The 16,353-nt window shown below is 36.1% G+C and overlaps 4 protein-coding genes across 4 annotated transcripts; 1 reads left to right on the plus strand and 3 right to left on the minus strand.

Moving 5' to 3' along the window:
- Nucleotides 1–1,013: 1,013 nt before the first annotated feature.
- LOC143453116 (coelenterazine h 2-monooxygenase-like) lies at nucleotides 1,014–3,220 on the minus strand. Its single transcript, XM_076954271.1, has 5 exons — nucleotides 2,629–3,220; nucleotides 2,322–2,542; nucleotides 2,030–2,201; nucleotides 1,495–1,668; nucleotides 1,014–1,383 (listed from the first exon to the last, which is right to left on the minus strand). Exons 1-5 carry the CDS (start codon nucleotides 2,843–2,845, stop codon nucleotides 1,130–1,132), a joined length of 1,038 nt encoding a protein of 345 aa, XP_076810386.1. The 5' UTR covers nucleotides 2,846–3,220; the 3' UTR covers nucleotides 1,014–1,129.
- Nucleotides 3,221–6,578: 3,358 nt separating this feature from the next.
- On the minus strand, nucleotides 6,579–8,130 carry LOC143453131 (uncharacterized). The gene is made up of 3 exons (XM_076954292.1): nucleotides 7,996–8,130; nucleotides 7,518–7,694; nucleotides 6,579–7,194 (listed from the first exon to the last, which is right to left on the minus strand). Exons 1-3 carry the CDS (start codon nucleotides 8,084–8,086, stop codon nucleotides 6,893–6,895), a joined length of 570 nt encoding a protein of 189 aa, XP_076810407.1. The 5' UTR covers nucleotides 8,087–8,130; the 3' UTR covers nucleotides 6,579–6,892.
- A 1,224-nt stretch (nucleotides 8,131–9,354) lies between these two features.
- On the minus strand, nucleotides 9,355–11,061 carry LOC143453132 (ADP-ribosylation factor 1-like). Its single transcript, XM_076954293.1, has 3 exons — nucleotides 10,757–11,061; nucleotides 10,464–10,640; nucleotides 9,355–10,298 (listed from the first exon to the last, which is right to left on the minus strand). Exons 1-3 carry the CDS (start codon nucleotides 10,845–10,847, stop codon nucleotides 9,997–9,999), a joined length of 570 nt encoding a protein of 189 aa, XP_076810408.1. The 5' UTR covers nucleotides 10,848–11,061; the 3' UTR covers nucleotides 9,355–9,996.
- A 730-nt stretch (nucleotides 11,062–11,791) lies between these two features.
- Nucleotides 11,792–14,598, plus strand: LOC143453092 (uncharacterized). The gene has a single exon (XM_076954241.1). It carries the CDS (start codon nucleotides 13,225–13,227, stop codon nucleotides 13,933–13,935), a length of 711 nt encoding a protein of 236 aa, XP_076810356.1. The 5' UTR covers nucleotides 11,792–13,224; the 3' UTR covers nucleotides 13,936–14,598.
- Nucleotides 14,599–16,353: the final 1,755 nt, after the last annotated feature.

Consider the following 16,353-nt stretch of genomic DNA (forward strand, 5'->3'; position numbering starts at 1 on the left):
AAAATTACTCTCAAGAAACACAAAAACTTTGTCAAAAGCCATAATTTGACAAATTTTGACTTTATTGAAAATTTTGACTTTATTGTAAATTTTGACTTTATTTTGACCTATAAACTTCTTAGAAACAATCCCCTAGGTCAGGGGTTCCCAACCGGTGGTACGCGTACCACTAGTGGTACGCGGGAGCTTTTCAGGTGGTACGCGAGCAGCTCTCCGTTGCATGCGATATACAGTATAGTAGTATAACAATTTAATTTTGAGTTGCTAAAATATGCGAACAACACTTTTATTTCTTTCCGTACTAAATTCTCTGCACTCAGTAAGCTACTTTTGTCGATCTTACTCCCTGCTGTCATTGTTATTAATACAATGCTGCTGTGCGAATATTGGATCAAATTAGTTGTTTTGAAAATAGTGGTACGTGTTGACAATCCGTGGTGGCTAAGTGGTACGAGAACATAAAAAGGTTGGGAACCCCTGCCCTAGGTGCTGAAAACAATTTTATTCTTTGATTCGTGGTCAGACGAGGTCCTTAAAAATTTTTGACTTTATTGACTTTTGCGGGCCCTAATTATTACTAACAATGAGTCCATTGTTACTACGTGTGATAGAACGCATTGTTTCATAATCTGATCAAACAACTCGTCTTGACCGGGAAAATGCATGTCTAATTCAACAATGCTAATTCATTAAAGAGCCGCAATTAAAGGCTCAAAGAGCCGCATGCGGCTCGAGAGCCGCAGTTTGGCCACCCCTGCTATATGGTGTGATACACAGGGATGTAGTGCTGCCGTAGTGCCACTCTGACAACTATAAGCGAGCCCCGGCAGCACTTACGTTTATTTTATGAAGGTAGTGAAGGCATAAACAAATTGTGACACATAGCCTATACGAGTATAAGAAATGACACGCTTTAATCAGGCTTTATATACAGAGCACCGGCTCCTATCAAATTGACACTGCGCCCCTAGTTGTACACCTGTATAATTATTAGGACTGAATGAGGATAATGATTGCCTGTAATGATTGTATTTGTACTGTATTTCACTAATTTACCGAATCAATAACTGACCTATGTGACCAATGCATACATGACAAGGTGAAATAGCTTTCAACTATGTCTCAAGTATTATGGCTCGGGGTCAAAGACGTTGTTCCTAAGAAAACGTCGAATGGCGTTGCCAATTTGATCAGGAGAATCTTCTTGGACATAATGGAGACCTCGTACTCTGACCGTCGACTGGTTAGGCCAATCTTTAACAACTTCTCTTGTATACGGTGATATGACTCCTGGAACTGCATCAATGAAGAGCTTAGGAAGGTTGTAGGATCGAGAAAGAAATCCATTCCAGTCAGTTGCAAATTTTACAACATCTGCTGGTCCTAATGAAACATAGTCTTGTGTTAAGTAATGAGTAATATTATGAGTTATGAACAAACCACCTAAACTAACTGTTTAAAGTTATATAAAGTATACTTGGCTAAGAGATATACCTTCACTAGCAATTGGTATTTCTCTTGGCCAGGTCAGTGTTGGTCTCCTTGATTCACCAGGTTCGAGGTAGGGTTCACGATATACTTCCCATTCTTCATCAGTAAGTTGCCGAATGATTGCTTCTCGCAGCAAAGTGTTGACAAATGAATTGTTTTGTAAGACACTTTCTTCCCCTAAACGTTTAAGCAAAACTTATCGGGAAGCTCTTTAAACTTTTGTTACATTTAACATAGCACACTGTAGAATGTGATTATTTCACTGAAAGTCCGTTTTTAAATAGAAGGTTTAGCTAGAAGAATGGATATGCAAAACGCTTAATTCAGACATTTAGGAGTTAAGGAAAGTTAGGATTTAGATTAAGTACAGTAGATGATTCAGATTAGCATTATGATAATAAGTTATGTCGTAATATTCAAGTTAGGGTAACAAGAAACTGAGAAAATAGCCTCGAGAGACACGATTTTTTCTGATAAAATAATGACAGCCTACAGTATAATTTAATGTTGCAAGCGTGACACCAAGCAAATATCTAACCATCATATGATCTATATGAGCGTATTATCTGCAATCCAGGTGGAGCGGCCTCCCAACTTTCAAACGGTCCAACAAAGCCCTCCATGTAAGTAATGGACGCAACACGATTTCGATTCAAATTGGCCCAATGAAATCCAAGTCCAGAACCCCAGTCATGGACAACGAGGTTTATCTGAAGATGATACCACGTAAAATTTAGTTTAAAACGTTTGAAATTGATAAATATATGAGACAATCTTATACAAAAGAAGTATATTTATGAAATTTGCTAGGTTATGATCCTATTGGTTACCTTTTTAGGCAAGTTCATTGAGTCAATCCACCTGGAAAAAAATTTGTAATGAACTTGGAAAGTGTAGAGAGATCCTTCGATCTTCGATGACTTCCCCATACCGATAAGATCCGGGGCGATACAACGCGCGATGGGACTGACGTGAGGTATGACGTTTCTCCATAAGTATGATGACGTAGGATTTCCGTGGAGAAAGAGAACAACTCGATCTGAATTTTCAACTGAAACAAAAAAACGTAAAAAGAAATTAATGAAAATTTTTCAGAACAGTGTTTACCTGATTTAAATTATTTATTTTAACGTATACCTGTATCTACGTAGTTGATGACACCAGACTGCCTGACATAAATTTGAGATTGAGATTCCAGTTCGGAAATAGATTGGCATTTAGCTATGATGAAGCAATAGCCAACAAGCAGCAAGAGTTTCTTCATCCTATTTATGTTTTCGATATCTTCACTTTTGCAAACTTTGCTTGATTTCTTTAAGCGCAAGTCGTTTATATAGATGATGAGACGTGCCATGATTCCGCAAAAACATTTGTTTTTTCTTGTATCTACTTTTGCTTATACGCCGTGACGGAGTGAAATAGTTCGTCATTGTGACACTTATAATGAAGGTATCAGCCTATCACAAACTCAATTGGTTTGCTGCAATGAGAAACCTGATTTAATAAATGGTCTTACTGTGAGTCATGTTGTGTCTGACTTGACTCCTTCAGAAGATACCTGCTCCTCCCATACAGCATCATCTCGTTTGCTTCACTATAAAAATCGTAGCATCATCTGGAATCTCGAGATTCTACTCTTTATTTGTCCTTTACCACAAAGCACTACCACCTGTGATGGCGCCAAAGGTAGAATGCCTAGCTATTACAACACAGTCAGTTACCTTGCTGTTACATGGTACTATGACACCTTATCGAAAGACACTTTATCGAAAGACACTTTATCGAACGACACCTGATCGAAACGACAGATGATCGAAAGACACTTTATCGAACGACAGTTAATCGAGCCGACAGTTGATCGAACGACACTTTATCGAACCGACAGCTGATCGAACGACACTTTATCGAACCGCCAGTTGATCAAAACGACAGTTGATCGAACGACATTTTATCGAACCGACAGTTCAAGCAAGATTTTTGCGTGTTTCTCAAACATTGAAACAATGAGCCATTGTGATGTGCGGTCTTTGTAATGGTGTGCATTAATGAATTGTGATGTATATATCATAAAGTTGACGATTTATATTTTATATCTATATTTTATATTTGTATCATAAAGTGTACGATTTCGCATGGCGGCCGGCCCGCCCACATATTAATAAGATATCACAAGAATACGCACGAGAATTACTAAGTACGAGAGTAACCTAGAAACCTATGCGTCGTAGACTGATGAGATTATTACAGGTTAGTAGAAACATCATCTGGCTTCCTGTATACATCATAATTGTAAAACTAAAGAAAGTGAATTTAGTGTAAATTAGGTATTTCTAAAAGTGACACATTTCTAGAAATTCTTCTTGTTACGCCGCGCCCCCGCTGTGAAAAGAGAACGAAAAAGAATAGTTAGTCAAGTTATTGGTGCGTAAATGAGTAATACGCTTCAATGCGGAGAGAGAGCAAAATTATATAAATATCACAATATCTCAAAAATTACAAAATCCAACTTTATCAAACAAACATGGACAGATAGCTGAACATTTTTTATGAAAAGTCACCAAATTTTAATTTTCTACAGCAAACAATGCAACGGTACGCCACGTTTTGCTATGACTGTGTGCGGGAGAAGCAACAGTCGATTCGATCAACTGTCGCTTTGATCAGCTGTCGGTTCGATAAAGTGTCGTTTGATCAACTGTCGGTTCGATAAAGTGTCGTTCGATCAACTGTCGTTTCGATCAGGTGTCGTTTCGATCAGCTGTCGTTCGATTAAGTGTCTTTCGATAAACTGTCGTTCGATTAAGTGTCGTTCGATAAAGTGTCTTTCGATCAGGTGTCGCGTCACGCTGTTACATGACCTTCGTTTACAGTTACGTTATGACCTTCCTTCCAAGCAACTTACGCGCTGCAAAGATAGAAATTAAGATCGTGTAGTCACGCGTATTAACGTTTTTATTTGTAGGGTGCGTAGCGCCAATTGTCGCCACAGGAGTAAAACAGTGTTTTCAGTAAAAACCGTTCATACGAACAAATCAATCAGGATTTTGCATCGGAAGTTATTTACATTCTTACTGCTGGTAGATAATTGTTTTACTGGTAAAACCGTTCTGTTCAGAGCAAACATTTTCAGTTAAAATCTTTGACTTTGTCATCATGACTATACGAGTCTGCAACACGCAAATTTGGAAATAGCTTCGCTTTTCTTCCCACAAAACCTTGACTTGCCCTCAAGGCTCATACTGATTTGTGATAATGACAACGCTTCAACAGATGCAAAAAGATCGTGAGGTGTGTGTTACATTTGTGCTGCGCATGGTCGATGTTCTACTGGCGACTATAAATGGCGCGGCACCTTCTTCAAGGTAAACTGCAATCCTCAACAATTTACATGGAACTATCATGCCATTTAAGATTAGAATGATTTTTTGATTCTTGAGTTTAAATAAAATATCATGCTACTTGCCACACCGCACCAAAACAAGACATGAAGGACATGTAACTTATTTTGCTCTCTTTTCTGCGTGTTTGTATCAAGTTATAAGTCGCGTTTTGTCCTTAAATCCGTTTAAAACACATTAAAATTGACCACGTGATCACGTGTTACTTTAGTTTAGATCTTCTTCAATAACGTATTTCTAGAACACATAGAAAACACCACTTATGGCGATATAGAAATGAGCTGAGATAGTTTGCTATTGTTTTCAAGTTTGTTGATGACAGAATTTATTTAGAAGTTTAATTTAGATGATGGTTTCAGGTATCTCAATTGGCTTTTTGAGGTTTTTAGTTTAACCTTAAAGTAAGAATGTTGTTTAAATGGAAAAGTTTATAGTCCACCAGAGACTGCGATATGATGATGTCGTCGTCGGTTTTGCACGAAGGAAAAACACATTCTTAACTTTTTATTGAAATACTAGAAGAAATATTAACGTCAACTGTTAACTGATTGGGCCTACTTAGTCTACTAGCCATGGAAGGAGCTTTATTATTTTTGGTAACTTTTTAATTGCCTACTACCAGATAATTTATGATCACCCACAACTTCATGTGAATTTGAAATTGAGATTTCAAATAAAAAATAAACTGAAATTTAGCTATCTCAATTTAACAAGCAAGAAGTAGATGATTTTGTCTTTTTCCCTTGTTTGGTGCTGACGTTATACAAGGCGACCGACTAATAAGGGCAAATTAATTTTTTTACAAAGCTATGATCAAAATGGCGAAAAACATCGCTGTCAATTGTCAAACAATATGATTATGTTAAAGAATTTTACTCGTCTTTTGTCAATTATATCCATTACAATTATCTTGATACGTAACAATAATAATCGCTGTTTAACATTCATTCTTTGTAAGTTGTAATGCGGGTTGGATTATTATCACTGTAGAGATTATTTCAAGTAATTTAGGTTACTGTTTGTTTAAGTTCCTGTGGCTTTTGAGGCCCTGAGGTTGCGACGACAAGGGTTCTTCTCCGTGTTTATGGTAACTTAAACACGAAATGAGGAAATTTTATGTTCATTATGTTACAAGCATTATATCATACAGCTGAGGATATATAGATTTTCAGGACACAAAATTTCTTCCTGCATTCTGATTGCTTTCCATTTTTAACCGCTTAAGCATAAACGATAAATGCTGCGATGACGCGATAATCGTCTGTTATTGCGTTTGTATATAACTAAGTCAGGGGTTCTTAAAGTATGGGTCGCGACCCAAACATGGGTCGCGGAGGGTCAGAAAATGGGTCGCGACATAGTGACATAGGTGGGTCGCGACATAGGTTAATATAATATAATATAGGTCTATAGGACATTAAAATGGGTCGCGACATAGGTTTGGGTCGTGAGGTGATCATGAAACTCAGATTTGGGTCGCGCTCAAAAAAGTTTAAGAACCGCTGAACTAAGTGAATAGAAGTAAACCAATGAGCTCGGATTTTTAAATCAGCGAGTGAAGTGGTTTACCGGTTAGTTCAAAACAAACTCAGAAAATAATTACTCATTTACTCACTGGAACGTAGCAACTTCAAAACATTAGGAATTTCTGTAAGTGCCGTCCTAACTTGTTAATCTTGTAAATGTCAATTGTTGTCTACATTTTATTCCATTCTTTATAAAGAAAAGTTACATAGAAACGCACCGCAATCATAAAGGTTTAGCTTAAATATACAATGAAAACATCTGTATATATATAATATATAAAACTTTTTTCACTATAGGTCAGGTATAGAAGTGGTAAAAAAATGAAAATGTTCAGATTTTTGGTTGATCGCGATTTTGTACTACAGTATAATAAAGGATGTTGAAACAATTGCGCAGAAAGAAAAAGCAAGAAAAACAGCATTTGAAAAATCAGTGTCGCACGGTCTGGAAAATATTGTCGTTCATATATTTCATCGTCACGACTTTCTTTGTTTCCTATAATGCTTTAGCATATCGGAAAACATTGTAAAACCATCGGCGAGGCCATCAGCAGTCAAAGCACAACATGACTGGATGTACCATGGGTTGGTAAGGCTTGCTGTCAGCTCAAGTTCTTCAGCTAACTTGACTGCAGCCACCGAGCCTGGCAGGTCTTGCTTGTTTGCAAACACAAGCACAGGTACTCGTGTCATATCCGAGCTTCCTAATATTCTGAAGAGTACTTCTTTTGCCTCCTTGAATCGGGCTTTGTCAGCACTGTCCACAACGTACACCAAACCTGAGTTCATGCAGCGAATATTTTATGCGGAAAACACGATTGACGTGAAATGTTATCTTGAGTTAAACAAACGCTTTATAACAGATCAAATATATAAATACTTTACAGTCGTGTAGCCTATATAAAGTTACGACTACAAGCAACTTGTTTTCATTCGCAGCTTACATTAGCAAAATAATAGCTTTCAAATCTTAGCTTTATATGACGCCAGATGTCGCCATATAATTTTGTAAAGAAAAACTTAAACTCAAAGTAATCCAAGAAAAAGTAAAATGAAACATCAATGCTCACAAATAGAACATTACTTGTCTTTCTTTTCTTACCGTCACAACTTTGGTAGTAAGGCTTCCAAAGACTTCTTAAATTGCCCTGTCCGCCAACATCCCAAACTGTCAGCGTTAAACCGTCACAAGGTTCAATGGTTTCAACGTTAAATCCAACTGTTGGAATGGTACTCACCGATTCTTTAAGCTTAAGTCGGTATAAAACTGTAGTTTTGCCTGCAATATTATGAGAACAGGAATGAAAAAATGTCAGAAAAAAACATGTAAACAGAAATATATGAGCCAGAGTGCAGTTTGAGTCTGCTGACAAAGCTAATCAAAACTTATAAACGTTTTCCATATGTATTATTGTAAAAAACAATAATCCACTGACGCAGACTAGGATTTTATCCTATAGTATAAATAGGTGTTGCTAGTTTTGCATTGAAGTAAAACGACCAAAATTTTGTAACAGCAAAGTAACAAAATGTAGCAAACTGTTACAAAGAATGCAACAACTTGATCGCAAATAACTCACCAGCTGAATCAAGTCCGAGCATACAGACTTGTACCGGATTATCTATAAAACCATGCCACAAATTCGAAACTTTTGAAAGTACATGTCCCATAACGTCGCCCTGACACAACAGTTGCCATATCAAAGAAAATCTTGGCGACTTACACCACGAAGTGGAAATGACGAAAACAATTGGTTTGTATTTATAGCGAAATGCGTGACGTGTGTGTAAGTTGGTGCGTCATGTTTCGTGCTAAGTGTGTATTTGGTTACCAAGAAATTGATTGAACTTTTTAGTAAATTTAATGAGATAATTTTATGTTTTTGAATTTGAAATTCAACATTCTATCTAAATCAAAGTGGAGTTGATTGTTTTTTCTAAACAGCTTCTGGTTTACTGTACTGTATAACGAATTAATCTTGTGACCGATAAATAGCCAATGATTTGCGGCATGACATCTTTTATTAAGGTCAACATGCGACACACATGCTATAACAAAATATATTAATATCTCTATAACATATCCTGACAGAGGTGATTATACTGACTACAGTAACGAGCAAAATACCGGCTTCCGGCGGCCCACACAAACTAAAAATAGCAACAACTACAGAATCCACATTGATGAATTCAAAAGAGATCCTCACGTGTATGTTTTTTAAGGAGGAGAAAAAGGAAACTGCATTGAACACTGCGCAAAAAAAAACAAGATCCCAGAGTCGGCCATTACTCACTCACACACACATATATATACGCTTGTACACTATATCAACACACTTAAATAAACAATCTTCAGGCGATATCAACAACATGCTTTGAGTTGCAGTTTTGTAAAGATAAAAAGGTTGTAATTTGGCCAAATTGCTAAGTATTCCAATGAACGTAACGACAACACAGGAGTAGAAAGCAGTTTGAAGTAATGGTGACGCATTTTCAAAATTACGGTATTTGGAAATTACAAACTAAGTGGCAGTGACACAAATTTTGAAGATGAAGTATTGTATTGTGTAATGGTCTTCTTATATACATGCGAACAATTAAGAATAATAAGTAAATTAAGTGTGAATAAGCGCAGAGGTGTAAAAAAGAAAAAAAAAATTTTTTTGAAAGAAAATAATACAACATATAAAGTCTTCACTGAATTATGCATCGGGTCAAAAAGGTCACTTATTGCAGACCCTCTGTCCAAATGACAAAAGCGAGTGACAACTGGCACCAACTTTCTTGTTGACACTCAGCCTCCTTCGCAAACGACAATGCCGTATTGCTTCCTTATGCTAATTTATCATGTTAAAACCCGTGCAATACCTTTCGTGTCTTTGACATAGCGTACTTATAGCTGTAGAACACTATGTAAGACATATAACCAATACTGTTATATAGGAAATGTTGATGGAAGTCCATTTTATTAAAAATATTCAACAACAAAGCTTTTAAAGCCAACATAAACAAACAAAAGAAAATCAATTGTGCCAACATGTTAAAGAAAAAAACAAGGTACTGTAGATTATTATGAATTAATAATTATATACCTAAATTTCCTAAAGGAACTTAATTATGCTGTTATAGATCATTGAGTTTAGAATACTGGATAAAACGAAATCAGCATTTTTTGATGTTATGTAAAATGTTTATGTCCTCTTTGCAGGAATCAGCTATATGTGACTTGTGTGTGCTTTTCTAATTTTTTTAATTCTGTTTTATTTTCAAGGCAAAATAGTATCCATAAAAAAAGTTTGCGTTTCCAACACGCAGCAAACTTAAAGTAAAGCTTTTGTTCACTTTACACCAATAAAACGTAATAAACAATGCATGTTAAATTGCAAGCAAAACGGTTACAGGGTAGATACAGTAACCAAAGACAAATTGTTAAGTGCCTTTTACGTCAGAAGGTAACAAAAAATAACAAAAAAAATGCAAAATGTAAGTTTAGAACAAAAGAAAATGCAACCAAACTAGCTACGGTAAGTCAGCTTATACAAACAAGCTATCGAATTGACGCAAAATCTCAAAAAAAGAAGTTAAAACATTTCCTTCCGTTGCTCTTTTAAAATTCTGGAAAAGGCTGTGAAACCTTCTACGATCCCCTCGCCTGTAGTTGCGCAACATGGTTGGACATGCCACTGGTTGCCATTCTTTAATGTATTCAGCATCAGAACTTCGGCAATTTTAGAAACTGACGCCGCTCCTGGCAGATCTTGTTTGTTTGCCATTACAAGAATGGGAACTCTACACATTTGGTCGTCATTTAAAATACCGAATAATTCTTCTCGTGCTTCATCGAATCTTGCTCCATCGGCGCTGTCAATCACGTAAATGAGACCTGTATAAAAAATTGCAACAAAATGTAGGCTATAGGGTTTATGGTATAGGAAAGTAGAAAATCAGATTAAACATCTGCATAGTTTCAACCCATATTCTTATGTCAACACAAGCTAAAAGTTTAAAACTAAAATAGCCAGTAAGTTATGCTGAGAAAATAACTTACCGTTGCAATTTTGATAGTAATGATGCCAAAGCTGTCTTATTTTTGTTTGGCCGCCAACGTCCCATATCGTCAATGTTAAACCTTTGCAAGGGCTCACTGTTTCCACGTTGAAGCCGATCGTAGGAATCGTAGTGACCGTTTCATTCAACTTAACTTTGTATAAAACTGTTGTCTTTCCTGTTTAAAATACAGCGATTTGATAAAAGTTAGCAAAAAAATGCTACTTAAAAACAATGGTTTCTAATTCAATACCATGCGTCAACCGTCATATGAGCTCAATATAACATTCAAACCTGCTGCATCAAGTCCAAGCATACAAACACGAACAGGATTATCTTGAAAACTTTCCCAAACTGAAGCTAACTTTGAAAGGAATAACCCCATCTTAAAACTGATTAAAATCTTATCCGAAAACAAATAGGCGATAGGCGATAACGGATCTTTGCTAAGCTGAAAATCTGAGCTAGCGTTGGATAAGAGAGTTGTAGTTAAAATGAGTAGTAAGCTTTTTCAAAGCCTATTCTTATATACTCTAACTACTCCTCATATAGTTGTAATTTCGTCCAACATGAGCTAAAGTGAGTTGTTCAAAAACACGAAGATAAATTAACGTCACTTTCCCCGTGTTGTCATGCGATGAAACTGACACGCTGGAACCAGCCACGTCTGTGTTGTTTGATTTTGTTGCGGGGAATTACAATGGTGATTACCCCAAATAGCGAAATAAAAAAACACTTATTAAATTTTTAAAATTTGTGGGAAGAATTTTTGTAATTTCTGTAATGCTATTGGGCAAGGCATTATTATTGACACTTGCTCCTGTGCATGGGTTCTGACAATCAGATTCAAATTCGAGCAATATATATTACTATGCAATATAAAAAATCAAAAAAATTAAAATTGTGTCACAATCGGAACTTGTACAAAGCCTAGCTGGTAAGAAAGGAAATTTATTATATTAACGAAGTGACTATTTCCTTGGCGTTTATTTATTGAAGTTACTGAGTTACAATTCGATAACAGCAGATTTTCGCTGTTGGTTTATCAATTGGTTTGTCACTCTCGTTTTGGATGACGGTAAGAAAGCAATCTGTTGGCGTAGAGACTAACGATGGGGCTCGTGTTCGTATCTTGCTATTGTTGGACTTCTTTTTTTGTCCAAATTTATTTTTGATGTAATTTAGTCAAGAGAGGTGAGAGTTTGAGTCCAAGGGGATTTTTTAAAATTAATTTAGACTTTGCAAAAAACTTTCATTCTTATTTGAAAAATAACATTTATTTCAATTCTCAGCCTAGCTTAAGTAATTTAATCGTAAGAAGTGAGAGTTTGGGTCATAAAGGATTAATTTTAAGCTAATTTACACTTTGGAAAAATTAGTATGTCGTTTTAAGTTGAAAAGTAGTGTACATTTCGATTTACAGACTAGCCTGTGACTGGTAATTGCCATTTACTGTATTCGTATTTTCCTACTTCGGTAAACAGTGGCCATAAAAATAAGTTTATTCCTCATCGGTCACCTTTTTGCCAAAGTAAGAAAATACCACTTGAGTAAACAACTAGCCCTTTACCAAAGTAGCTTTTTCCAAATTCCGTAACCGGCAGCCGGTGGAATAGACACTATCATATTAAACACTGCAGTAGGTATGCGAACAATTAAACGAAACTAACTTATACAATAACTTTTATTTACCTGCTTTTTTGTATTTCCACTTTTATATCTAGTGAAATCTTATGAAATGGTGTTCATTTTTTATCATTATAGCAGCAGCTGTTAACACCACCAAACTTCTTTCCAAGTTATTTATCGTAACCACAGAGTTCGAAAGCTGAAAGTGAATTTTTTGCTTAGTTTTATGCATTACTAGTAGCTGAGTAGCATAGGCCAGTGCTATTCTAACTTTTTAACATAGTGTACCAGCAGCGCACTTTCTGTCATTCAGCGTACCAATAACATACTTCAAAATGGAAAAAAAAACAGTAACAAGTCCAATTTGTTGTTTTTAATTGGTTGATCTACGTTCAATGCATGGTTTCTTAACTACTGAAATATTGTCTTGATAAAATAAATAAATCCTAAAAAAATTAGCTCGTTCAAAGTTTACCCTCAGCATAATTATTAACAAACATATTCAACTTTCTGCTGAACTGTAATCTAGAGTCTAAATCAGCTGCCTGCATAGTGCGTTACTGTAGCTTAATGCTTGAACACATAGGATAACACTCACAAAATTTTTGTTGTATCGTAACAATGCATCCATCTGCGAGAGCAGATTGAATGTTATCCTGGCCTGTAGAAAAAACTACCATGTCAATAAATTTGAGTGGAATGCTGTTTAACCCAAAAAGTGTCAGAAAGTATGTGAAGTTGTGCTGAGAATGAAAACTAAGCTGAGTATTGTGTGAAAACATGCTCTAATCAGTGTAAAACATAACTCAGTACGGTTATTTTCTTACCAACCATGTACTGGCAATCAACTGCTTGCGAACCAGCACTGGAGAGTGTACCACAATTTCAGTAGCGCTGACATAACGCATGTTGCCTAGCCTGGGCGATGCGGTTAAATTTAAAATATGTAATGTTTCATATGGCATTTTGTTAAATTATGTTAATACATGACAGTTGTAAAAATGAATTTCCTTGATTTCAACAGCTATATCTAAGCTACTGGTGATTTTTAGTTGCTGGTAGCTGCAGTGATTATTTGTACGCTGACTTGTAATATAAAGAATGTATATATTTGTGACATTTTAAAGACAACCATGCTTTTCTCAGGAAGACTATATGCTACTGTTTGGCACAGACTCAAAAGAAATGCTTCTAATCCAAGGTGGTGTAATGTCCTTGGCAACACCAAAAAACTACCAAGTCGACCCTTTACATGCAGCTCTTGGCTGGCTAAGGAGAAAATTGTTATTCCTACTTTTCCTACCCCTATCACTAGCTTACGAAATTGGGCATTTGGATGGATGGTCAGGAAACATTTTCAGCCAGATTTTAATCTTCGAGAATTCTGTGAATTGATTCCAATGATGATTCATCATATTGTCAGACTTCTAGCTCAAGGAAACAAAGATGAGTTAAAAGCCCTTGCAGTTAGCGAATGTTTGGAAAATCTTTCGGGGAATTGGGAAAGTCTACCTGCCTCCAAGAAGACATTGTTAGAGTCACTTGAGGAAGATGATTTTTATTGGAATTACCCAAAAATAAAAATGTTGATGGAAAATCCAGTTGACAATTCTGAAGGAATTACAGCTATTATGCACATTGAAATTTATGTATTTTTCTTTGTTGATCCAAATGAAGTTGACGTTGAAGGTTGGCGGAAAATTAAAGTTCCATTTATGTCATCTGGTGCAATGGAGATGATGAAATTTCCAGTCATACATCGACTGCTTTTGAAACGTGAAGTCTCGAAGGGTGTGGAAGATTGCTGGAGGCTTCAAGAATGTTATGATTTTCCAAATTATTGAAAACTTTGTGTCTTACATTTCTTCCAGTTTTATGATTTTTGTGTCACATGACTAAATTTTACTTAAAATATTTTCAATGTTCAATTTATTATTGTCAATTTACATTTCAACCATTTTGCCACTTGATTGTATTTTGTCAATCTACCGGCTCTTTTTGTTTTAGAAATTTATTTTTCATGGTGTTAGTTTATTGAGTAACGTTTTATGATGATAACGGATTTCAGTTACTAATGCCAACTTTTGATGTGCATATTATCAGGGTGACAGGATCAAATTAACCAACTGTGGGGCCAGTGGCAAATTTTTAGAGGAGCTGTTGAAAAGTTTAATTTTTTAGTAGTCATTTAAACTGTTTTTAAAAATTAACAACTCTTCAGTTTAACTAATATCTACGGTTTATGAAATAAAATAATTCCCAAATTTTATAAGTATCTGGAATATACAGCAATTAATTTTGTAAATTAAAGAAGTTTCACACCCGTATTGAACATAGTATTTCCTTTAGCATGCAAGCTTGGCACTACCTTAATTGAGCTCTGCAAGTAACCAATATTTACATTTAAGTAACTCTTAAACTGTAAATTCCAAACATGCAAGTACTGTAACTGTTAACAAACAATGAGAAAGGAAGTTTATGGACAAATACACGCATCATAATATGGATCGTACTGTTTGTGTGTAATATTCTTCATCTGTTTCTAATGATGTTATATTTGAGTTGATGTGTATCACTGAAATTTAAGTTCATTTGAAAATGACATTGATATCTCCTGATGATAAAGCCAACAATCGTGCGTGCTACAAAACACGCCGATTTGTTGTCAATTTTGCTAAGTTAGCATTTCAGCGGTTTTGGATTGTAGAAACAAAAACAGCACGGTTATCGAGCAGTTGACTTTTTTATGTAAACAGTCAACGCAAGCTCGGTGATCCTGATACTTAAAACAGTAATCCAAGCCCAAATGGTGCAAGTTGACCGTTTTATAACTCCAATGCAAATGAGACATTGTTCACAACGCCATACACTTTGTGAAGGGACTACCACTACAAGGCCAATAGTAATTTCCACTCTGGTTTGATAACACCGCAATAGTTTAAGAACAACAACAGCATATACTGGTGTCCGACAGCATGTAAAATTTAGCCTAGTTTCTGGTTAGCACCTTTTTCGTCCACCGCTGTCAATGTCAAAATAAACGAGTAGTGTATACACGCCACTTCAATTGCATTGTACGCAAAACTAGCAATCATTTCTGTTTTTCTCACCAATACTATGTTTCCCCATTACAGTATAACCTTTTTATCTCTAATTTTGCATGCAGCTTTGTGCCGATTCCTTATTTTGCGTAGCATAAACAAGCAATAGCAAAACATTCAAACTTTAGGTTATAGTGTGACTGTGGAGACGTTATGATGACGCCAAAAAGTTTTGTTGAAATACAACAGGACCTGCCATGCGCGTATTGGACTTAAAATCACAGCAGTCAGTCGCGGGGTTCCTTGCCGATGCGAAATAACGTAAACGAAGAATCAATTGTTTGCGGATCAGCTCCGATCAAAGCTTTGCTTTGTGGTAAACGTTTGCCAAAACATTAACTTTCAAGAACAATTTGAGAAACACCACTGTTATTTGTGCGAAATAAAAAACTAAATCTTTATTTTTGTTTGAGCGGAAAGCTTTCACTTAGTCATGCCAAGTCTTTACTCCCGGAACAAATTTGGCATCACACCGACCCTGATAGCAGATACTGCAATACTGTACAACCGCAGATTGAAACGGCGCAAAACTCTGTTGCCCCACAAAAGAGAAAGGACGCCAACAACCATTGGACAGACACAAACCGTGAGAGCAATATTTCAGGAACCGGAAGTCTATATACTGTGTACTCGCGTATAGGTCGCTGGTTTTAGAGTAGACATACAAGTGCAATTAAGATCTAAGCAGAACCGTTAAAAGCACAAAAGTAAAGGATGAGATTGATTCTGAAACGATGGTTCGAGCGTGCTGTGCACTATGGATGAAACCTCTAGTGAGTCTAGTCTATACTATAGTATATTATAAATTAAGGTCATGGAAATCACTTTGAAAAGTAAGAAAAAAAAATTGCAAAACAATGTGGAAAGCCATTTGCAATGTGACAAAATGAGTATTTTACCAAATTAAGATAGCCAACACCTTTTCGAAGTGAAAACTATAATATAAACGTCCAGTGGTCCAAAGTTTACCATCTGGTTACATTCCCACCTATACATTAACATTCTTGTGTCCACGGATGGGCCTACACGCCGCACAACCCACACAAAATTAACTGTAGCACTTCTCAATGCCGACTCTTTGAGAAACTTTGTCCATAGTGACACTCGGGAACAACAGCTGTAATAAAGCGCGTTGTTAAATTAGTTAAACGAGTGTCTAAA

Source organism: Clavelina lepadiformis, chromosome 4 (genome assembly GCF_947623445.1).
Source record: "Clavelina lepadiformis chromosome 4, kaClaLepa1.1, whole genome shotgun sequence".
In the NCBI taxonomy this organism is placed as follows: domain Eukaryota; kingdom Metazoa; phylum Chordata; class Ascidiacea; order Aplousobranchia; family Clavelinidae; genus Clavelina; species Clavelina lepadiformis.